At 38.2% G+C, this 22,069-nt stretch overlaps 3 protein-coding genes across 8 annotated transcripts in view; all 3 read left to right on the top strand.

Moving 5' to 3' along the window:
• Positions 1–6,756, top strand: part of mtmr8 (myotubularin related protein 8) — an 11,200-nt gene extending 4,444 nt beyond the window's left edge. For 2 of the 3 annotated variants that reach the window (XM_016240438.1, XM_016240440.1), the window contains 12 exons: positions 461–623; positions 1,568–1,725; positions 2,259–2,387; positions 2,895–3,029; positions 3,472–3,604; positions 3,750–3,859; positions 3,951–4,076; positions 4,577–4,626; positions 5,409–5,609; positions 5,805–5,933; positions 6,129–6,255; positions 6,344–6,756. In XM_016240438.1, the coding sequence (XP_016095924.1) occupies positions 461–623; positions 1,568–1,725; positions 2,259–2,387; positions 2,895–3,029; positions 3,472–3,604; positions 3,750–3,859; positions 3,951–4,076; positions 4,577–4,626; positions 5,409–5,609; positions 5,805–5,933; positions 6,129–6,255; positions 6,344–6,637 (1,755 nt within the window). In that variant the 3' untranslated portion in view covers positions 6,638–6,756. The remainder of the gene's footprint in view (positions 1–460; positions 624–1,567; positions 1,726–2,258; positions 2,388–2,894; positions 3,030–3,471; positions 3,605–3,749; positions 3,860–3,950; positions 4,077–4,576; positions 4,627–5,408; positions 5,610–5,804; positions 5,934–6,128; positions 6,256–6,343) is intronic. The other variant, XM_016240439.1, reaches the window with a different exon arrangement.
• Positions 6,757–8,050: 1,294 nt separating this feature from the next.
• Positions 8,051–11,200, top strand: LOC107557116 (ankyrin repeat and SOCS box protein 12-like). Of its 2 annotated transcripts, none has more exons than XM_016240444.1 (4): positions 8,051–8,122; positions 8,817–9,015; positions 9,107–9,679; positions 10,070–11,200. In XM_016240444.1, exons 2-4 carry the CDS (start codon positions 8,826–8,828, stop codon positions 10,222–10,224), a joined length of 918 nt encoding a protein of 305 aa, XP_016095930.1. In that variant the 5' UTR covers positions 8,051–8,122; positions 8,817–8,825; the 3' UTR covers positions 10,225–11,200. The 2 variants fall into 2 exon arrangements, with proteins under 2 accessions (XP_016095930.1, XP_016095931.1); XM_016240445.1 differs by lacking the exon at positions 8,051–8,122 and adding an exon at positions 8,158–8,733.
• Positions 11,201–12,362: 1,162 nt separating this feature from the next.
• Positions 12,363–18,734, top strand: amer1 (APC membrane recruitment protein 1). 3 transcript variants are annotated; one of them, XM_016240441.1, is made up of 2 exons: positions 12,363–12,541; positions 13,668–18,734. In XM_016240441.1, the coding sequence occupies exon 2, from the start codon at positions 13,773–13,775 to the stop codon at positions 16,644–16,646; it is 2,874 nt and encodes a 957-aa protein (XP_016095927.1). In that variant the 5' UTR covers positions 12,363–12,541; positions 13,668–13,772; the 3' UTR covers positions 16,647–18,734. The 3 variants fall into 3 exon arrangements, with proteins under 3 accessions (XP_016095927.1, XP_016095928.1, XP_016095929.1); XM_016240442.1 differs by having other exon boundaries at positions 12,363–12,509; XM_016240443.1 differs by having other exon boundaries at positions 12,527–12,545.
• Positions 18,735–22,069: the final 3,335 nt, after the last annotated feature.

Here is a 22,069-nt window from a genome sequence, read left to right on the forward strand (position 1 = left end):
GTAGATATGTGGGGGCGTGTTAGAACGAGCCGTTTTAGGGGGGCGTGGCAGAGTCTTAACTTTGATAAAGAATATCTCTTTGGTTTTGAGACTTTAGTCTTTGCAACTTCAGGGATCTTATTTATCAGCTTGTCAGCTTGTAACACTCCAAAGAGAAAGGAAAACTTGAAATCGCATCATATGACCCCTTTAAGAGGTTCTGCCTCTCCATTTTATCCGTTGTAGGATCGGTTACACTTTATGTGAAGGTGTCCTTGTTACAGTGTAATTATACATTTAAGTACTGAGTAATATTATTTAACTACTTACTATGGTTAGGATTAGGGATACTTGCATGTAATTATGCATAATTTATTGTTATTGCAATAGTAAGTACATGTAACATGTGTAACAATAAAGTGTTACCGTAGGATCTTTTAGAAACACAGATGTCTGATAACAGTGGATTATGTGTTTGAAGGTGCTGCATCATCACATCATGTCGGTAGAGAAGCTTCCATTAACTGCATCCGGTTGTCCTCTCCTGATCCGCTGTAAAACCTTCCAGCTGCTTCATCTGCTGTTCCAAAGAGAGAGAGATTGTCAGGATGTCTATCCGTCACTTCTGCGTCTGTTTCAACCAGGTGCACAAACCACACACACACACACGTTTGTTTCGCTATCTTTTATTGCATAGACTTCCATTGATTTTATATCAGGTTAATGATATTTTCTATCACCTAACCCAACCCCTACCCCTAAACGTACCCGTCACAGAAACATATGCAGAACACTAGATTTAAATAAAAACATCTTTGGCTGATTTGTAAGCCTTTTTAACTAGTGAGGACTAGTGGGTTGTCAAAGTATTTCACAATATAAGTGAGGACATTTGGTCCTCACAAATATATATATATATATATATATATATATATATATATATATATATATATGGTATGTTGCATTCAAATGAGCTACATGTTTAGAACTTATGAGAATTATTTTTTGTTTTGAGTAGATAACCAACAGAAAATCAAATGTATGCATTTATGTATAAAACACATAAAAACACATAAAACACATGCACATGATAGTGTTAATTAAGTATTATTTATGTAATATTATAGTATTTTTTATAAATGAGCTTTTAAATATATTTTCAGGTTTCATTTTAATTTTTGTTTAAGTTTTGGTCATTTTTATGTGCTTTTGTCATTTTTATTCATTTTTTATTATTACTTAATTAATATTTTTATATAGCTTTAATTTCATTTTTTTTATTTAAGGTTTAGTTTTAGTCATTTGTGTACTTCAACTTAAACATATTTTATTTCAGTTAGTTGCCAAGGGAACATTTATAATTTTCATTTATGTTTTTAAGTACCTTTTCATCTGATATTTATATTTTATTTAATAAAATATAAGCAAGCAACACTTTTGTTTCAAAATCATTCTTATTTAGTGTCCAGTCCAGTAATCTTCCAGTTCTGTTTATTTCATACTGAAAAATTCAGTTATGTCTTGCAGGCTGACCCTAGTGCACACATGTTTGCTCTTAGATTCTAACTGTGCTTTTGTGTCATTTCAGTCAAAGAAGAGGAGCTGTATGCCTTTCTCTATAATCCACACCAAAATGAAGAGGACAGGAGACAGGGTTGGGAATTCATCAATGTGGCAAACGACTTCAGCAGGATGGGTCTCTCCAATGATTATTGGGAAATCAGCCACCTCAACAAAGACTACGAGGTACCATCTTCCTATTACTTGACGACCTAGTAATCATGCTTCCTGTTTAGGACCATTTCACAATAATCAGCCTAACTCTTTTATCTACTGACCACAATGATAAATATGGTTTAGGTACAAACAGTTTCAACCAAACACATGTATACACTGCCATTTGGGGTAAATTATGTTTTTCTTTCAAGAAATTAATACTTTTATTCAGCAAGACTGCATTAATTTGATTAAAAGTGACCATAAAGAAATTTATAATTTTGCCAAAATTTCTACTGTTTTTTTTAAATAAATGCTGTTCTTCAAACTTCCTATTCATCAAAGAATCCTGAAAAAAATGTTTCCACAAAAATATTAAGCAGCACAACTGTTTTCAACATTCAAAACTTTAATTATTTTAAATTGCAACAATACATCAGAGTCTTACTGTTATTTTTGATCAAAGAAATGCAGAAAATATCGTCTTGAAGTTTTGAACGGTAGTATTAAAGATGATGGATCTCATGGATCTTTCAATTTTTCTCTCTCTCTCTTTCACACAGATCTGTAGCACTTATCCATCTATCCTAGGACTCCCTAAAAATGTCAGTGTTGCTACGGTAACGGGCAGCGCAAAGTTTAGGAGCCGCGGGCGATTGCCTGTTCTGTCTTACTTTCACAAAGACACAAAGGTATACAAGCACATGCACATAATAGCTCTGTTCCACAACCAATTGAGCTCCCTACCTAGACAGCATTTTAAGGCACCATAGGCAAACTCCTGACACGCAGGCTGTTTCAGACGGTAGATATCATAATTATGCTGCCTTTTAAAACATTTGGCCATATTCTAAGGTAACATTGCATGTATCCTTCACAGATAACAGAAATACACTACAACAAACTGATCACATTCATCAAAGATAGCTGACAGAGTTGAGAGAAAATCTAATTGTAATATATATAATACATACATATTTTATTCAATGCTGCAAAGTATTGAATAAATATAGTCGAACCAAATTAATAAATTAAATTAATAATTTAAAAGTAGATTAAACCTAGAGACTATTAATCGTGTTTTTACAGTTTGGGGACTTCATAGAAATGCATCAGTAGGTTTAAACAGGAATGGCAAGAAGTTGTGCCACTAACAACATCATTATCTGTTCTTTGCATTTTGTGGTACTGTCTTGCAGGCTGCGATCTGTCGCTGCAGTCAGCCTTTGTCGGGTTTGACTTCTCGCTGTGTGGAAGACGAGCAGATGCTTCAGGCCATCAGCCAAGCGAACCCCAACTGCCCTTTTATATATGTAGTGGACACACGGCCTAAGGTGTGACCTTTAACCTTAACCTTTCTTTATACATAAGAGAACAGGTCCAGGATCAGACTTGTAAATGTTTAACTTTAAACTTTCAACCTCAGCTGCCCTGGCATATATGTAAGAGACACATAAGTAAATGTGTAATCTTTCACCCTCTGACACAAAGTACTCTTCTATTTATATGGTCAACTAACAATCAAGGAATCTGACTAGTTAACCATTAAATTATAGTGTTTCCCTGTACCTGTCAGAGCCATTATGTGCAATTTTTGTATCTATTGCAAATATCGAATATGCTGTTTTATTTATTGTTGACCATATCATGTTTCACCAGTATAACTGGGGAAACAACATTTCATTCCTTTCCCTGTTATTTAGGAGGCTATAAACCTTAACCTGACCCTCTGGAGCTATGTGTGCATATATTTGTACATGTCTTTGTCTTTGTCAGTTGAACGCAATGGCGAACCGCGCAGCTGGTAAAGGCTATGAGAATGAGGACAACTACTCCAATATCAGGTTCCAATTCCAAGGAATCGAAAACATCCACGTCATGAGAAACAGCCTACAAAAATTGCTGGAGGGTGAGAGAACACACTTTCTTATTAGTACTGGTATATGCAGTAGCTGGTTAAGTTTATGTTTGTAAGTTGCTCAGTTGAGTGTTGATTGTGCCTTTTAAATCAGTAGTAGATAAAATGATGGTTGGTTGAACCTTTGTTCTTTCAGTGTGCTCTGTGAAGTCTCCTTCCATGAGTGACTATCTGACAGGTCTGGAAAACTCTGGCTGGCTGAGGCACATCAAATCTGTGATGGATGCAGGCGTGTTCCTCGCCAAGGTACTGACCTCCATGCTATTACTGCATAGAGAGACACACCAACACATGTATATTAACAATGATATATTCAGTCATTTTGTTTGCGTTCTAGGCTGTCTGTGAAGAGAGGGCAAGTGTGTTAGTGCATTGTTCTGATGGTTGGGACAGAACGGCTCAGGTGTGCTCTTTGTCTTGCATACTGCTGGACCCATACTACAGAACCATTAAAGGCCTCATGGTAATGACCCAGTATCCTATAACGTATAACCTCTACCCTTAACACAGGACTCCTATGAACTTGAAGTGTACACTCGCATGTAATCACACTGTTGGGCAGGTCATGGCTTTGCAAATTAAGTCACCAACTATTCCTGTGTAACTTAATATACACCATCATTCAAAAGTTTTAACATAATTTGTTATGGCAAAGCTGAATTTTCAGTGCTTTGGTGCTTAAGAACATTTTTTATTATCATCAATGTTAAAAACAGTTGTGGTCCTTAATATTTTTGAATAAAAATATGAATAAAAAGTTCAAACGAACAGCATTTATTTGATATAAAAAATATTTTGTAACAACATAAGTCTTCACTGTCACTTTTGACCAATTTAATGCATCTTTGCATTAAATACCTAAAAGTATTAATTTCGTTTGACTCCAAACTTTTGAAAATTAAAATGTGAAACACCTAGACTTACTAAAATATTGTAAAATAATATATATTTTTTTATGTACAGGTTTTAATAGAAAAGGAGTGGATCTCTATTGGTCATAAATTCAGTCACAGGTATAAACCTTATCACAGCTTTTAAAAACGGCAAATATATAAATATTATTTATCAATAGTATTAAAGGGATAGTTCACCCAAAAATGAAAATTACTCCATGATTTACTCACCCTAAAGCAATCCTAGGTGCATATAACTTTCTGCTTTCAGAAGAATACAATAGGAGTTATATAAAAAAAAATAATAAAGGCCTTCTGAAGCGAAGCGATGCGTTTGTGTAAGAGAAATATCCATATTTAAAACTTTATAAACCGTAATCTTTAGCTTCCGCTAACTGTCGTATGTGTGATCACGAGAGAGTGGCGTTCCATGACGTGAGGAGACTGGTTTTCCTTTGCTGTAAACAAAACCTGGTTCTCATGAGGCTAGGAGAGATAACGCTACGCCTACATCCTATTTCATCCGCTGAAACGCCACTCTCTCGTGAATTCCCCCGGAGCCGTGTGGAGTACTCAACAGCCATTCACTGCCATTATAAAGCTTGGAAGAGCTAGGAGATTTTTTTTTATAGAACTCCTTTTGTATTCTTCATATACACCTAGGATGGCTTGAGGGTGAGTAAATCATGGGGTAATTTTCATTTTTGAGTGAACTATCCCTTTAATGATAAATGTTTTAATATTAATATTTTCAATATTAACACAATATTGCTAAAACATTACAATTACCTTTTGTATACTATAAAAATGCTAACTTTATTAGTAGTAATCCCTTAATCGTAAGCCATTTTAATCACTACCAAGTCTGTTCATGTTCGTTTGTATATATGTGTGTGCTCTAGGTGTGGCCATCTGGACACCGACCCCAAGGAAGTGTCTCCGGTCTTCACCCAATTCCTGGAGTGTGTGTGGCAGCTGTCAGAACAGTTCCCTTGTGTGTTTGAGTTCAATGAACGTTACCTAATAGAAATACACAATCAAGTCTATGCCTGCCAGTATGGAAACTTCATCGGCAACTGCCAGAAAGAGAGGCTGGAAATGAGGTGAGATTAGAATGCACATACAAACACATTCATGTATGTACAATAATGATACACTCTGCGTTGAATGTGTATGCTTCGAAATTAAAGCAAATATTCTTTATTATAAGTAAAATCAAACATACTGTTTGTTTGCTTGATTCCAAGTCTTGAATGATTTTAAAATGCTTTGCTTCACTGTTCTGTGTGGGATTTTAGGTTGCATGAAAAGACGTTTTCATTGTGGCCACATCTTTTGAAGAACCAGCATCTGTATCGAAACCCTTTGTACCGGCGTTCATTAGAGTGCACAGTTCTCAGACCCAGCACTTTACCACTGCACTTCAAGTATGGATACACTCTTAAACATATGAGGCTGTGCCGCTGCAGATTAAAATTAAAAGATGACACTGTGGTGTAATAATCTTTTAAAATTCTTTTGTGAGACCAAATTAATGTGATTTGTGTCTAAAGTAATTTGATTTGTCTGGTGTTTACTAAATAGTTTTGCACCAAATTTGTATTTGTATATGCGTTTCCCAGGTTCTGGTGTGGGATGTATAATTACTATGACGGAGGCATGCACCCAAAACAGTCTGTTCTAGACCAGCTGCTGTCCCTCACACAGAAGCAGGTAGAAGGAGAGAGAACCATGACTGAATTACAGAGAGTAAGAGGGGTTATGGGAGTGGTAGATTTTGTCAGGGTGGAGAGGTATTTGACTGACATGATGCTGTCTCCATCTCATCCATTTACAGCAGCTGGCTGTTGCAGATGGAGTTCTCCCTGATCCATCTGGACCAATCGACACACCTGCGGAACAGGACAGTCCACGTGAGGTGACTCCCACCACTCCTGTTGACCAATCAAATGGAAGCTGCGCTCCTTTGATTAATGGAGACGCAGAGGAGGCGGGTCCAGGAGCTGAAAAGTGCACTGAGAAAGAAGGGGCGGAGCCAGCAGCCACCGAACACGATCTGACCTCCTCTAAGGACAAACCTGTTTCTGTGGAAACCGAACATTCCAAAGAGGAGGTACAAGAATCCTCTTGAGTCTCCATAGTTACAGAACAGACATTTTGACTGAGACCCCAAAGAACAAATGTCCGGATTTTTGAAAAGATGCATGCAGTACTGTGTCCACAACTGAAGCTACTGTAATGCAAAAAAAACATTCAAATTGCAGCGTTCTGCCACACACAAGTTTGTGATTTTTTTTATTTTTTATATCGTTGTTTATTAGATTTTTCGAGCACTGGGTGGATTCTTGTGCCCTGTTATATCTGTTCTGAACAGTCCTGAAATGTTCTGTTTGTTTTTGTGGACTTCAGTGTGTTTGTTGGCCTTCAGACCATGAGGATTGAAGCTATATGCTTTGATCGAAGGCAGTCAGAATCATCTACATTTTGTTTAAATGCCGCTCTGATCAAATTTGGCCTCATTTCATTGTACAGTAGACTGTTTTTTAATGTCTTTGTTTTAGTAATACTTTCCGTATTATATGTGTAGTACATTTGAAAACCAGACTCTGATACTGATTTATTCAGTCACACAAGCAGCTGATGTGAAATTCAGGTTGATAAAGGCAACACATTGTTAAAAAATGGATCAAATTGGTTATCAGTGTTTTTTGCACAAAGGGCTTAGTATTAGTTTTGTGGTGTTCTTCATTGCAAATGCGGTTCGTTTTGCATGAAAAGCAACACCGCTGAAATGCTGCTTATTGATTGCAATAGGATGTCACATTGTTTGAGCCAAGCTCTAATGCCAAACAAATAATTTGATGCACATAAAAAATATCTGAGGAATATTGCTTATGTACTTTCGACCAAGCCTTTTTTGAATTGCATATAGTTTTGCAAAGCAACATTGTTTTTATTTTGTCTACTGGATGTTTATTGCTAATGGATGTGGAAACGTTTTCATAGCTTGAGTTCTAATAGTCAACTTAGAACCCTGGCTACTATGGAGCTCCAGACAAAGCTTTTATTATTATGTGAAATACAAAACCGATGTTTAAAAATGCTTTCTTTATTGAGAAGCATTTGTTTACATTATTATTTTTTTGATTGAATTAGAAAAAATATTTTCTATTGATTAAATGTACAGCAATAGTCAAAAGGGAATTTTGAAATAAGCAATGAGAGGGATACCACTGAAAATGACAGAACGTGGTTACAATATTCATCTATTGCTTTTAAAACTGAGAAGAGTTTTGCTGTGTGTAATAATCATGTCAGCTCATTTTATACACGCTTATTTTGATCATTGCACTGTTTTGTACCTCTTTTGTACCATATATTAAATTCGAATTTGTTTTCTTTGAAAAATAAATATAGATTTTAGTAGAAAAAAAAGCGCGTTATGTTATGCGATTATATAATTTGCATCATGTTTGTGGACTACACTAAGCACACTCAGATAAAACGGGTATGACTGAGTCCAGTGGGCGGTGTGTGCGCATTCAGCGCCCCCTCTGGCCGCCCGCCGAACAGTTTCCGCTGTTTACTGCGCGTCAGTATTTGGCTTATTAGCTCGGTGAGTGGCCTTGAGGCGGAAACACACTTAAAATATCTACTATATGCTTATGTTGTATATGTGTAGTAGTTTATACCTTAAAAATGCGTGTTTGTTTGACAGCAGGTCAGAAAGAGCGAGTCAAACTCGGCGTTGTTTTCAGATAACGTTACTGGAGTTAAATCCACCGAGCTCCCAAGAGCCGGGGAATATATTTCCTCCCGAATGGGATCAGTATTACTCTCAGCTGAGTTTATTCGCATATAAAAGCATTTAAAAATCTAGATCTGCTTGTATTTATGAGGTTAATCTCGTTTGCTAGCCGGCTAACTGACCGTGGATGCTTGCTAGTAACTTCGTCGTCGTTAAAGCTAATGCAGATAATAAATGAGGTTCATGACAAAGCGTTCTAATATTTTAAAGCTTGCTTAAACGCTGTTAAGCTATTACTATAATATAATCACAATCTACTCATAAATAACAATAATATCCCAATATAAGGGTTTGTTGTTATGCAAAACTGAACTGCATGCAACACTTAACGTAACGTAAGTGAAGGCAGTTCATCCTGAATACTCAAGGCTCAAACCCTAGTGAGCTGTACCTAGACAGCATTTTTGGGCATTGTCTAGGTAGGCAGCTCACTATTTTGCTGTTATTTTCAACAGTCATACAGAGGCACTCATCTGTGCATAAACTTTTTTTTTCTCTGCAGTTCTCCTCTATGCTCCAGCTGCGGCCGGTGGAGGAGGATGAATCAGCTGCTGAGAGTCTGGAGCTGAACCGAGCTGTGGCTGACAATGACCATTTCCTGCTGGCCGAGCTACTTTCACAGGAACGTTACAGGAAGTGCATTAATCAGCAGAGCGGTTGGGGGATCCCAGGTACCCCGTTACGTATGGCTGCATCAAAAGGTACGTGTGTCACCCTTCCATGCACTCTCTGATGTCACATCTGAGTTTGTTGTCCACCACGACCACAACGCAGCAATTATTTGCCCTGTAGGTCACCTGAGGTGCCTGCAGTTGCTCCTGGCCCATGGGGCAGAGGTAGACAGACTTGATGTTAAAGCCCAGACCCCTCTTTTCACTGCTGTGTGTGGGCGTTACCTGAGCTGTGTGCTCGCACTTCTCCGTGCCGGAGCTAATCCGAATGGAAGTCACCTGAACAACAGCTCGCCAGTGCTCACTGCCGCCCGAGAGGGCGACCCGGAGATCCTCCGCCAGCTGCTTCAGCACGGGGCGGAGGTCAATGCCAGGTCAAAGGTGACGCTGTGGGCCTCAGGGGTTGCTGTGTGCAGCGGGCCGCTTTACCTGTCGGCCATATATGGACACCTGGATTGCTTCAAAATGTTGCTGTTATATGGGGCAGATCCGAACTATAACAGTCCGGAAGAGAAAGTGATCGGCAGGGCCACGCAGCAGAAGACAGTCCTGGAATTGTGTTTGAGACACGGCTGTGGAGTCGAATACATTCAACTGCTCATTGACTTTGGGGCAAACGTCTACCTGCCGACCCTCATTATAGAAAAGAGCACCAAACAGAACGAAGCTCTTGAGCTGTTGCTGAGAGAGCGAGGTGAGAGAAGTTTAAGCAGTATTGTAGCATTGTTTTTTTTTTTTAATTGCCATTTGGTCTTGTATGGAATAAAAAAAAAAAAGTTTGTTAAACTTAAACAAAAATTATACGTTTTGCCTTGGCAACTAACTGAAATACATTTAAGTTGAAGTACTAAAATTACTAAAACTAAAACTTAAATGAAAATAAATTAAAGCTAAATAAGATATTTTAAAAAAAGAAAAACTTATAAAAATGACAAAAGCACATAAAATGTTAAATTAAGGTTAATTTTAAATTAATTCAAAATGAACAAATACTGTTAGTATATAAATAATAATAAATTAACACTGATTATCATGTGATCTTTTTTGTTGTTTTAATTCTCCTTTTTTTTTTTTTTTACTACAGGGTGTCCGAAGACTCTTGCATCTCAGTGTAGATTGGCCATTCGTAGACACCTGATACAGGTGAACAAGATTCAGTCATTGAACTCTCTGGAGATTCCACCCAGGCTCATCGACTATCTCAAACACAACCCTATGAACAGTGCATTGGTTTACTGACAAAACAGAGTACACTCCACTGTGCCTTTACTAAAGGACAGACTCAATCACTCACACACGCCTGGACAGGTAGACCATACAGACATCAGAGGGAGTGGAAACAGACAGAAGATCTGGACTAATGACATGGACTCACTCGTATGCAATCTCACAGACGGACCGATACACTGCTAACAACCCTGGTTTACATATATGGAGTGTGTTAAACATCCTCATAAATGAATTTGCTTTAATGTCCTTCAAATTCAAAAGACTGTGTAATATTACCAGAAGTGTTGTTGTAAATTCTCTTGAACTATGCATTGTCGTACAGTCTTTTCTGCCTTTTCAAGATCATGTGGAAGTTTTCATTTCTCATGCTAAATTCAACAATGATATTTACAGAAGCATTAGTGTTTTGTTTATCAATAGCAGCTTGAAGGATGTAAAAAATGTTGGTAAATGGCTTATTAATCTTAATATGATGTATAAAATCCATTGTGATGTACTTGTTTAGAGCAGATGGACACTTCCAACAGATGTCATGTAACCTCCATTGTGCAGGTAGCATGTAATGGAGATCATTCTGTTCCTGTGAGGTTAAAGACTTCAAAATGAACATCAGTTCCAGAGCAAGTCCTCAGAAGGATTTATAGCATAGGTATTGAGGTATCTTGCTTGAGCATTAAAAAGTACAACAGTCTTTGCTAAATGGGATATACAATACATATGCAGGTGTATTCTGAAAATATTCTAGTATGGATGACATCTGGCTTGTTAATTGTTCATAAAATTGAACTGCTGAACATCAGAATGTTTATCAGTGTTGTTTCATCTATATTTACATTTATGGGGTAATTTGAGGTGCCAGTTTCCATATAGAGATTTTTTTCCACTTCATAAAATAATACTATTGCACTGATGTGGAAAACTCAAAGTGCTAACATTTAGCTGAAAGGAGCTGAGATACACAAAAACATACCAAATACAGACTAGACCGGTGTGAAGTTATTCTTTTTATTTATATGCTGTTATAGTATTCATTCATATTTTGAATTCGCATTTATGTCTATTTTCAGTTTTCATTTTAATTAGTTTACTTCTAGTAGTTATGTTTGGTGCTTTTGTCATTATTTTTTAAACATTTCTATTTTGCTTCTTATTTCAGTTTCGGTATGTTTTTCATGTAATTTATTTCAATGAGCAAAAATATTTCTCAATAACAACACTGCAACAACACAAACTTTTTGATGCCAAGGACCCCCATGCCTTTCTAAAATAAAAAGGCAGCAAAATGAAATAATTGGCTTTTATATTGTCATTGTACTTTTCACAATAAATATAGTTCAAATACAGTTTTATTTTGGTGGCGAAGAGTAACCTAACACATTAAATTTGACATACCCTAAAACACGTTTAGTAAAATCATATTCCCTCTCAAACTTTCTGTGGACCCCCAAGGCCTGTTGCATCTTAATCACCCGATCACAGTTGAACCAGAGGTGTGTTGCAGCAAAACTCAAGGACAAGGTATTTATAATGTTAATTACTAAATTACGTGTTAATTGTTTATATTATTTTATCGTATAGCCTATTGTTATTATGTCTTTTATTACCTTTACAAATGACCTCTTTATTTTATTATTTTTTTTTTCCTGTGACTGCTTTTTATAGCAAGTACCTCTTTTATAGTGCATGCCAAGACAGTACATTGAATACCATGGTACTACACTTCCCAAGATGCACGTAGCACGGAAACGCCTCCAGCCGCTCCAGCGCTCAATGAACAAAGTGGAACACAGCCGCGAGCCCCTGCAGCGCTACGCGAGGACAGAGCACATCACTGCATGCTCGGGCGGAAAAGATGGAAAAATAAGGCGAGTATGGCTAATGTATCTATCTCTGTGTATTATTGGCTCATTGACTGTGAACGTACGCGAGTGTTCACGCAAAAACAGCTGTTTGTGAATGCAAGTTACGCGTATATCAGTGAAGCGGTCGCGAGCTGGTTAGCGTCTGGGCTAGCGCGCGTTTAGTCGCAGTGATGGTGTGCAGCTGGGGACACTGTGTGCAGTCTTTTAATAGAAGTTCTTTTCGATACTAATAACCGTTTCACTGCAGTAATTGGTATAATTGGCCCATAGGGTGTAGTTCTTTGGACTGGACGCTATATCAGTATTGTGTTTCTCTTTTGTTTATGATGTACATACAGTGAGAGTTCAGGCCCGATGACTTCAGTCAGCTTTTAAGGATTAATCCAGCGGAACTTCAGTCACTTTGTGTGTTGCATTGCAGGACTCATTCAGGTTGCAACACTTTCACTGTCATCGGTTTTGTTGTAGGTTAGCCTGTCTACTTCTGTGGTTTAGAAAAATCTTACATTTGAATCCAATTATTTCCACCTAAATGAGCAAACGAAATGTACTCATTCCATAGCCCAGTGACAAACTGCATGATAGTACATTTTGTTCTTGGTGATGATAGCTGTAACCACTGGGGAAACAACAGTGCAAATAATGCACAAGACATGGTAAAGTAACACATAAGTAAATAATTATGTGGAAAACATAAAAAAATAAAACATGGATTTATTATTGGTTTGATTCATTTAATGGGGAAAAAAACTTTTTATGGTGAATTTATTATATTGAATGAATTTATATGGTGGTTGCCTAGTCAGAATAGGGCTTTGTGCTTTCTCACATGTCAAATTTGCCTTGGTCAAAATGAGCCCAAGGAATCTTATTAATATATTCGTAATAGACCCTTTAAATAGTTATATATTTACCAAATATAGTAGTATATTTTGATTTTTGAAAGGTTTTACTTGCTTTTTTTATGGAGCTGACTTAAATGAGTTGGGACATTCTAATATGGTTTATGCAGTAAGACAGTAGTGATACATTTCAGTATATACTTGAATAAACTCATTGAGTGCATTAAGGCATGGTAACTGTTTTCATTATAATTGTTTTATGGCGGGAAAACGCAGCATAAAACTGTGCACATTGTCTTCAGTTTCTGGGCTCTTTTCCTCGCCTGTATATAGAGTGGATTGTCAATGACATGTATGAAGGAATTTGGTGTTACGTATGTTAAACCTCAATGAGGTATGTTTGCTGTAACGTCATAGCTCAGAAGTCAGAGTGTTAGTTTAGCACCTAGGACAATCTCAAAGTGAGATGGTGGCAGGAGTGTTCCTTGTGTTATGCTGTGTTGTAAACAAAATCTTAATGTTCAAAAATTTTTTCAGAAAAAACCCAAAAGTTTATTCAGTCCTTAAACCTTGTTTGCAAGGTCATATCCGGCATTATCATGGAGCTGTGCAAATGGGCATCTCACAACTTTCAGTGTTTGAGAAAATTGTTTTTGCAAATGTTTCTTAATAAATATGTGTCTTAGTTCTATTTTTTCTTATTTTGACTGTTCCTAATGATGTGTCTTAATTTCTGTTACTTTCACAGGTATAACATGTCTGATAAACACAGTCCCCAAACCTTCCAGCCTGGCTCTCAGGGTGGAGTATTTACAACAGACATGCTCCATTAGTCACAGTCATCTGTGTCACTATGGAGACCACCACAGGAAGTGAGGTTGGTGGTGCAATAGGGGGTCCACAGTCAGACTCTGTTTCCCATGACACCCCTCAACCTCAGTCACCCCCTTCTGTGAAAATAAGGAAGACGGCTTTCAAGTTTTTTGGAGGTCGGAAGAGCATCTGTGTTCTGCCCAGCTTTTTCGGTGGCCGAGGCAGAAGTCAAAGAAAGGGTTTGTCAAAAACAGGTGTTACCAAGAGCCAGACATATGATGGGGTGAGCCGAGCATGCTGGGAAGATTTGGGCAGAGATAGCAGTGAAGTGGCCTCAGGGGACTTTGAGTTTTGCACCTCCAGTGACCCTCAGAAATCACAGGAGGGTCATGGGAAGTCTCAGTCTCTACCCCGACAGCGCAGAGGTCTTCGGGGTCTTTTCAGCAGCATTCGGAGACACAGGAAAAACAAAAATGCTGAACTAGAAAAGCGGGAGGCACTCAAAATGTCTTCAAGCTTCCATGCAGAAATAGTGCCCAGTGCCCTGTCGAGCGTCAGTGACCGTAGCGATAACCATGGCGACAGTCAGGGGGAAGAGTTGGTGCCAGATGTGCCTAATCAAACCACAGGCAGTGAGTATGAACTGCCATTGGCTGCCACTGAATGTAAGAAAGATGTAACGCTAGTGCCTGAGAAAAGGAGGAGCAAAGTGGAGATGGATAAGAGGAAGAGAGCAAAAGAAGAGGAGAATAAGGGGGAGGAGATGCAAAATGAGAGACTGGAAGGACTGACGACATATCATCAGCCCTTGTGTGCCGAATCAGAACTGGACCGCTTGGCTGAGCAGAATGTGGACATTCCCGATGGGGAGCCTCCTGCTGCATCCTGCTCCTCTGAAAACGTAATCTTTGGTGATGTTTCATCATTGAAAAGTTTTGATTCCCTGACAGGTTGCGGAGACATCATTGCAGACCAGGATGATGTCAGTGTCGCTGAGAGCTCAGTGTCTGCCGAGAGAGGCAGCCGAAATGCAGGAAAACGGAGCTCGTGTTTTGTCACATATCAAGGTGGAGGGGAAGAGATGGCAACTCCCGATGAGATAGATGCGGATTACTTGCAGAGCTTATGGGAGTCTGAAACTAGTAATGAAGTCTGCTATGTACCTTCAGACAGGGGCTCAGATAGCTCTTCACTCACTCCCGATCAGCAAATCAGCTCCATCCATGTTACTTCTGACAGCAGCCCACTGGGAATCACAGAAACAGCCCTCACTCCTGTTGATCTATTAAGCCCACAGAGTGATCGGCAGGAATCGGTACCCAACAGTGATGAGGGATACTATGACTCCACCACGCCAGGTATGGAGGAGGAGAGCAGAGAACGTCCAAACCAGGAAAGGCTTCCACGGGATAGCTACAGTGGTGATGCCCTTTATGAACTTTTTGAACCTGACGATCGCCTGCTCAGCCCTGCTCTTCCTCCCAAGGATGCCCACTCATTTGTTGGTGCAGCCCTGCAGGGTGATAAGGGTCCAACAAATGCTCTGTATGCCCTGGCATCCTCTGACCTAGAGACAGGAACCATGGAGACAGAGGAGGAGCGTCTGAACAAGATCCAGCATGCCCTTCTGTGCTGTGAGCTCCAGAATCTCAGAAGCCCATCCAAAGATCAGCTTCTGTTCCATGCCGACTGCTTCTACAATGACTCGAGGCTTTCCGCAGGCAACGGTAAGATGGTTTTGGAAGAAGTTATCAATCAGCGCTATCCCCAATCACCATCAAGATCCCAAGCTGTAAAAGAGCCGGTCCCTCTCAGCAGGGGTCAAATCCAGGAGACTCCATTGTTTGCACCCTGTGCCGATTCAGGTTTTAGTCCACATGTCACTGAGACAACCAGACAGCAGCCTCAATCTGAGGATCAGAGCCCATTACTACCCACCAGAGGCTGCAGCCAATCCCAAGAAGAGCTGATGGTCTGTTTTTCCCAAGCGCTTGTGGATTTCACAAAGAACACCCGGCTTTACCGCAACTCAACTGAGAGTCTTGATGGCTCAGAGTCGAGTTCTCCTTTTGGACCAAGTCTGAGCGCCCTGCCCGCCATTGTCACATTTGATGTGGTTGACATGGAGAATGAGGGTGAATGTGAGCAGCAGACTGAGCTTGTTGAGGAGGAGGAAGAGTTGGCATCTCCTTACGAACCCTTCGAGGATGATGGATGTTACCTTCAGCAAGACGCCTTTGCTGAGTGTGACCAGCGTACTTTCGATGCCTATGAACAAAGTCTGTTGCTAAGTAATGCTTGGGGCATCGCAAGCCTTCCTCGACACCTCAGTTTGGGTCGACCTTGTCCACCTGTCCCTGCCCCATTAGCACTAAATCGTCGCAGTCGCTCTCTTGACACGGACAGTCTGGAGTTTCAGACAAGTGATCTTTACACGACTGTTACCAACTGTGACTTAAAGGAGGCTGCATTTTCACAGCGTAGGACTGCTGATTGTATTGATATGGTATTAACGCAACAACCCTGCAGGGTTAATGTTGATAGTTGGAGGTGGGGCTATGGGCGGGGTTTTGACTCCTCCAACTCTTCTCAGCAAGAACCGAAGTTGCCACATGTAGGCCAAGCAACTGTAAGACCTTCACATCTCCCCCTAAAGAACAACTGCCGTAAGCGTAACCTCCCTGGTGCCACTAGAGCCGATGGTGATGGGGAGATTTTGTTCGGGGGAGGCGATGCGCTTTATCCCTGCAGTTACCCCCCTACAGGCATGCAGTGGAAGAATCGACCAGTCGGGGTCACTCAGGGTATGCCCCATGTTCGCTCTGAGCAATTGTCAGACCATCGAGAAATTCCTATAAAGAACCGAAAGGGGCAACTTGAGGGTGGCTTCACCCCTGCACCACCCAGATTATAAACTATCTCTCCCACTCAAAATAAAACAATAATGACAAGTCTTGTCAACAAAGACGATTCTGGATGTTTACTGCCACTCTTGAATTGTATCACACTCACACACACTGTAGTTGCTGTTACTGCCGGATAAGCTATTGTATTCTTTTGTAATGTACTGTGTAGTTTTTAAGCTATGTTTTAGTTTCTGTGAGTTTAAGAGGATCTGTATTTGTTACAGCATTATTCAGCAGGCGCTGTCTATATATAGATACCAAAAGCTTTGCATTTATGTAGCCTGGTAATGCCATTGAAATTGATTCATTTTGTTTGGATGTTTTGAATATGTTTTAATTATATTTGCAAAAAGACAGCAATGCTATAAATGACTTATTTTAGCATAAGAATGGAAACCTTCATTAGCACATTGAAACCAATATCATCTTACTTGTTCAAGTACAAAATTTGAACAAATACTTTTTTTAATACAACACTTTCTTTTAATTTGAAAATATGCTGTATGTTTCAAGGTTTTAATGTTTACATCTTGGAATGTCTTGTTCCAAGATGTAAACATCTTGGAATGTTTTGTTTAGCTAGTCACATTTGTTTTATATGGTCATTTTTGTTTTTGGCATAGCACACACTACATTCATAGGAAAAATGGCTGTTAAATCAGTGGCATTTTGGCCAACATCCCTGATACACTTCTGTACATTATTTACTGAAGACTTGAGGATGTGAGTGTAGTCTGTGTAGAATCTGGTTTATTTTACCTTTTTTTTGCTGCTAAACAGTATGTGATTGTTTGGGATTACATAATGTACTGTATTAACTGAATGGATATCTGAATATTTGAGTATTCTCTGCATACATTCAACTCAGATCTGGCCTAAAGTCTTCAGTAAATAGGATCTATGTAGTTGATAATCAAAGGGTACTATCTGGAGTCATTTGAGACAGAATGTCAGTAAAGCCTTTAATGACGTTATGTGATGGTTCTGTTCTGTACCGTCATCAGAATGCCAAAGTCAGCTTAATGCACTTACCATTTTTATAACCAGTGCTTGTATTCAGTTCTTAAGAATGAATCAACCGTTGTGTTTCCCTGCAGATGAATCTAGTGCTGTTCTATAATTAATGCTTTGTTCTTTTTTTCTTGCATTTGGTACATTTGTGTGACTGAAAATGATTGTGCATATCCCATTTTTTAGTGGAATCAGAAAACCAAAAGCATTTTTTCTCTCTTTTTATTTTAATACACAAGGATGTACATACACAGACAAAGAAAGTTAGAACATCTCAGTAAAACTTGACATTCATTAGCCGCAATGTTGCCATTTTCAAAAGGTTTAAACACATATCAATCACATCGCACCCCTAACACAATCTTTTTCCACTCGGCAATCAACACTGACTGGAAATAAACCCTTGGGACATCAATACTGCAACTTCTTGAATGTTTTTTTAGTACCATCAGAAGTGTTGTAGTTTGCTATGGCAGTTGATTTGTGATTAGTGCTGCAGCCTTAGGTCATTATTTGGCCTTGTTGTATGCAGTGTCAGTAAAGCCACAAAACGTTTTGAGTCCTTTGAGCATGTTTTTTTGAATTATTATTAAATTATATGCTTTATTGAAGAGCTTCTGGTGTTTGGGACCGTAATGACTTAGGATGTTATCTTTTTCCTATACTCACTTTGAATATTAATAACATTAGCAGAAAACATACAAGCTTCTGGTAGTGAGAAATTTGAACTCTGTTTGACCCGTTAAGACTATAATGTCTGTTTTAATGACAATAATGAGGAATGGAAAGTTATGACTTATCCCAAACTGAGATCTCAAAGGCCTCTCTAATGCACTGTGCACTGTAATTCTGTTTGCTTATGTAGAGAAACAATGGGCAATTGCATGGCAGATGTGGCACTTATAGGTGAAGCAGCATTAGTGCCTTATTATTTTTGGAGCTGTTAGACATTGCCTGATTAGCAGAGCTGATGCTGTATTTGATTGACAGGTGGTCTCCCTCTAAAGTCAAGGAGGCTCCAGTTGTCATGGAAACTGGTTGAAGCTGTCATGCACGTCTTAATGTTATGAGCTGGGGAGAACAAAATAAATGTAGGCAATTCATGACTGACAGCAATTGATGTGTCATATTGTCTTTGCCAGCCTCCCCTCTCGCTTTTCTTTTTTTCTATACATGTCAGTATGTAGGCTACATTTTAAGTGTTAAGAGAATGAATCAGCGATCACTTGAGCATCACAGCAGGTTCTGGCTCCCTCTACTGGTTAGATTGTGATTAACCAATATGTTTTAAATCTAAAGAATCATTTTATGCTGATGTAAGAGTTTTAATATTTTTTACACTCAAACATAAAGAGAACTTATTATTCTAAACCCTCTTGCTGTTAATTTAATCTCAAATGTATCCACCTGTGGGCATTACTATGTTTACATGAGATGACAGTGTAGTCTAAATTTAGTGTAATCTGCCTAAAGTCAGGGGACAGGCTCATAGACGAGCAATCAAAGAGCAGAGGACCAGTCACTGGCTGTGGATGAAAAGGAGTGACACCAGCTGGACTGCTAAGGCGAACAGCTAACCATGTGACACACCCAGGCCTGATCAACCTGTGGTGGGCCTGCCTCAGCGGAGGGTGTCTTGTGATAAATGGCTGAAACACCCCGTGATGCTGAGGTACACAACTGATGATGTGTGCTGGTGATAAAGCCTTATAGCAGCCATTTGTCTTCAAGAACTCACCAGGGAATCTGTATCGGTATAACACTAGGGACTGTAACACCTAGTCCTTTATTGAATCTATACACTGTACAAAACCTCTCAACCAAGTTTAATATCTTGCATTTTACCTTGTCAATCAATTAATTCTGTACAAAACTGGCCAGATTTACGCACTTAAATTTATTTAGCATTTGCTTTTACACAAAGCGACTTACAAATGAAATAACTTAATAACCTGTCAAAAGATCTTAATATTTAAAAACTGCTAGAGAATATTGTAATGCATATTGAATATTGTAATAAGTAAGACCTTGAAGAAAACATGACAAAGGAAAGTTCCCTCTCTGCTCAGATGATAGTGTGCTAGTCCACCACTCGATTAGGGGGCACTCTCACCATAAAACAACTAAAACGACAGGACTGCACTGAGATTGTGGGTAATTCTGGTGATAAAAGAATTTACACGCTTAATCATGCAGGTGAGTCACAATGAACAACTTTCTGATGTAGATTTATGGAAACAAAAGTTTCAGAGTTGACCTTTACATGGCATCTGAAGCACATTGATTGACTATAGATGAGCTTGTCTGTTTACTTCCTCTGTACTGATCTCAGCCAATCAGCATGCAGCATTCCATCGCATCAGTGCAGGATGCACACCCAGGGTTGCTATGCAACGGCAATATTTTGTGATGAAGGGTAAAACCAAAAAGTTTGTTTATTACCCTCTCTGTACTTTGAAATGGTTTTCTCGACTCTACTGTGAGGGGAATGGCTGTCATGTAGACATTATCATTTGTCTGAATTGAAACAGATGGCTGGTTTACTGAACTCTGTTACAAGTGCACATTGTAAGGTAATTTATAGAAAGGTGCATTTCACAAGTTTCACAGTAGTTTTGGCCTACAACCAGAACCGTACATTGGCCAGATTTCAATATGACCTATTTCTACGTGGTATGTGTGAGCATGTTGATGATTCCTCCATTGGCATGGAGCTGTGATGAGTCTCTTTCTCAGGAGAGAGTTTATTACATAAGCCTTCAGTCTCTTTCTCTCGCGCCCTGAACAACTTTGGCATTCATCCCAGATGCCATACAAACACATGGGTATTGGAGAGTCTGTATAGACAAGCTTGTACTGTTGTTATTTTTGCAATTGTCTCTTTTTTTTCTTCATCTTGAAAGAGAGGGAAATCTATTAACAAGAAACAACCTTTTTTTTGACATGGTGCCAGTATCATGACAAGAGCGTACCATTATGATATTACCATGGAATTCTTTGAAGTACCTTGGAGCCATGTGAATAAGCAATGTATGAATATGGAGATCATTTAGTACTATTATAGGCCTATTCATCAAAGTATTACTGATGTACCGTTTGTGTACTGCGCTGCACCACATTCTAGAAGTATTTTTTTTTATTTAAATAGTAATTTATTTATTTTTTTTTTAGATTTTAGGTTTAAGCTCAAATTTTGCTAGTATTTTTAGATAACTTGGAGAACCATGCAAATAAGCAGTTTATGAATATTGAGATAATTTAGTGCCATTATATACATTAAAGTGCCATTGTACTACAGAATCTCTTTTGTGTACTGCTTTGCACTATATTTTAGAAGTAATTTTAGATTGTTATCAGTTTTTTAAACAGATTTTTAATAGATTGTTTTAGAATATATATATATATATATATAGTGGGTACGGAAAGTATTCAGACCCCCTTAAATTTTTCACTCTTCGTTATATTGCAGCCATTAGCTAAAATCATTTAAGTTAATTTTTTTCCTCAGTGAGATATTTATAGATTTCTCCAATATATATATATATATATATATATATATATATATATATATATATATATATATATATTAGAAAACTTGGAGAACCATGAATATGGAGATCAACTAGTACCATTATTCATCAAAATGCAATTGTACAGTAGAAGTCAATTTTGTGTACTGTTTTAGAAATAAAGATTTTTAATAGTATTTTTTAGATTTAGGTTTAAGCTAAAATGTTAATAGCATTTTTTTTAAACTTGAAGAACCCTCTATGAATATGGAGATCATTTAGTACCATTCTATACAGTGAAAAAGTGTTTGCCCCTTCCTGATTTCTTATTTTTTTGTTCATATATATTGAGATATATTTTGACAAACATGCAAAAATTTAAAAAACAGGAAGGGGGTCAACACTTTTTCACACCACTGTATATCAAAGTACCATTGTACTGCCAAACATACCTTTTGTGTATTGCTTTGCGCTATATTTTAAAAGTAATTTTAGATTCTTAATAGCAATTTAATATTAGATTTTAGGTTTAAGCTAAGACAGTATTTTTAAAATAGTATAAAAAGTATATACAATAGTATTTTTAGAAATATAAAAGAAGCAAAAATCACTAATTATTCATACATGTAAATTAGCCTGGAGCTCAAGACTTCAAAACCTCCTTTTATCTACAGATATAGAGCAGGACTTCACTTATATATTCCACATAATAATAGCAAGTATAACACCATGTTTTATTTATGAAACTTTGAACTCTCTTCTCAGCTGATTTATTCATGACCCACACACATATGCCACAAAATACACTATTCTAAATAGTGCCTTGGGAACGAAGTAAAGCTTATGAGGACTGTGTGTGTGTGTGTGTGTGTGTGTGTGTGTGTATACTGTATATATATATATATATATAT

The sequence above is a fragment of the Sinocyclocheilus grahami genome, unplaced genomic scaffold (genome assembly GCF_001515645.1).
Source record: "Sinocyclocheilus grahami isolate Dianchi unplaced genomic scaffold, SAMN03320097.WGS_v1.1 scaffold589.1, whole genome shotgun sequence".
Lineage (NCBI taxonomy): Eukaryota > Metazoa > Chordata > Actinopteri > Cypriniformes > Cyprinidae > Sinocyclocheilus > Sinocyclocheilus grahami.

Coding starts and splice junctions, on each gene's coding strand:
- LOC107557116 (XM_016240444.1), top strand. CDS start 8,826: ATGCTCCAGCTGCGGCCGGTGGAGGAGGATGAATCAGCTGCTGAGAGT. Junction 9,016..9,106: donor ACGTATGGCTGCATCAAAAG/GTACGTGTGTCA, acceptor TTTGCCCTGTAG/GTCACCTGAGGTGCCTGCAG. Junction 9,680..10,069: donor GCTGTTGCTGAGAGAGCGAG/GTGAGAGAAGTT, acceptor TTTTTACTACAG/GGTGTCCGAAGACTCTTGCA.
- amer1 (XM_016240441.1), top strand. CDS start 13,773: ATGGAGACCACCACAGGAAGTGAGGTTGGTGGTGCAATAGGGGGTCCA.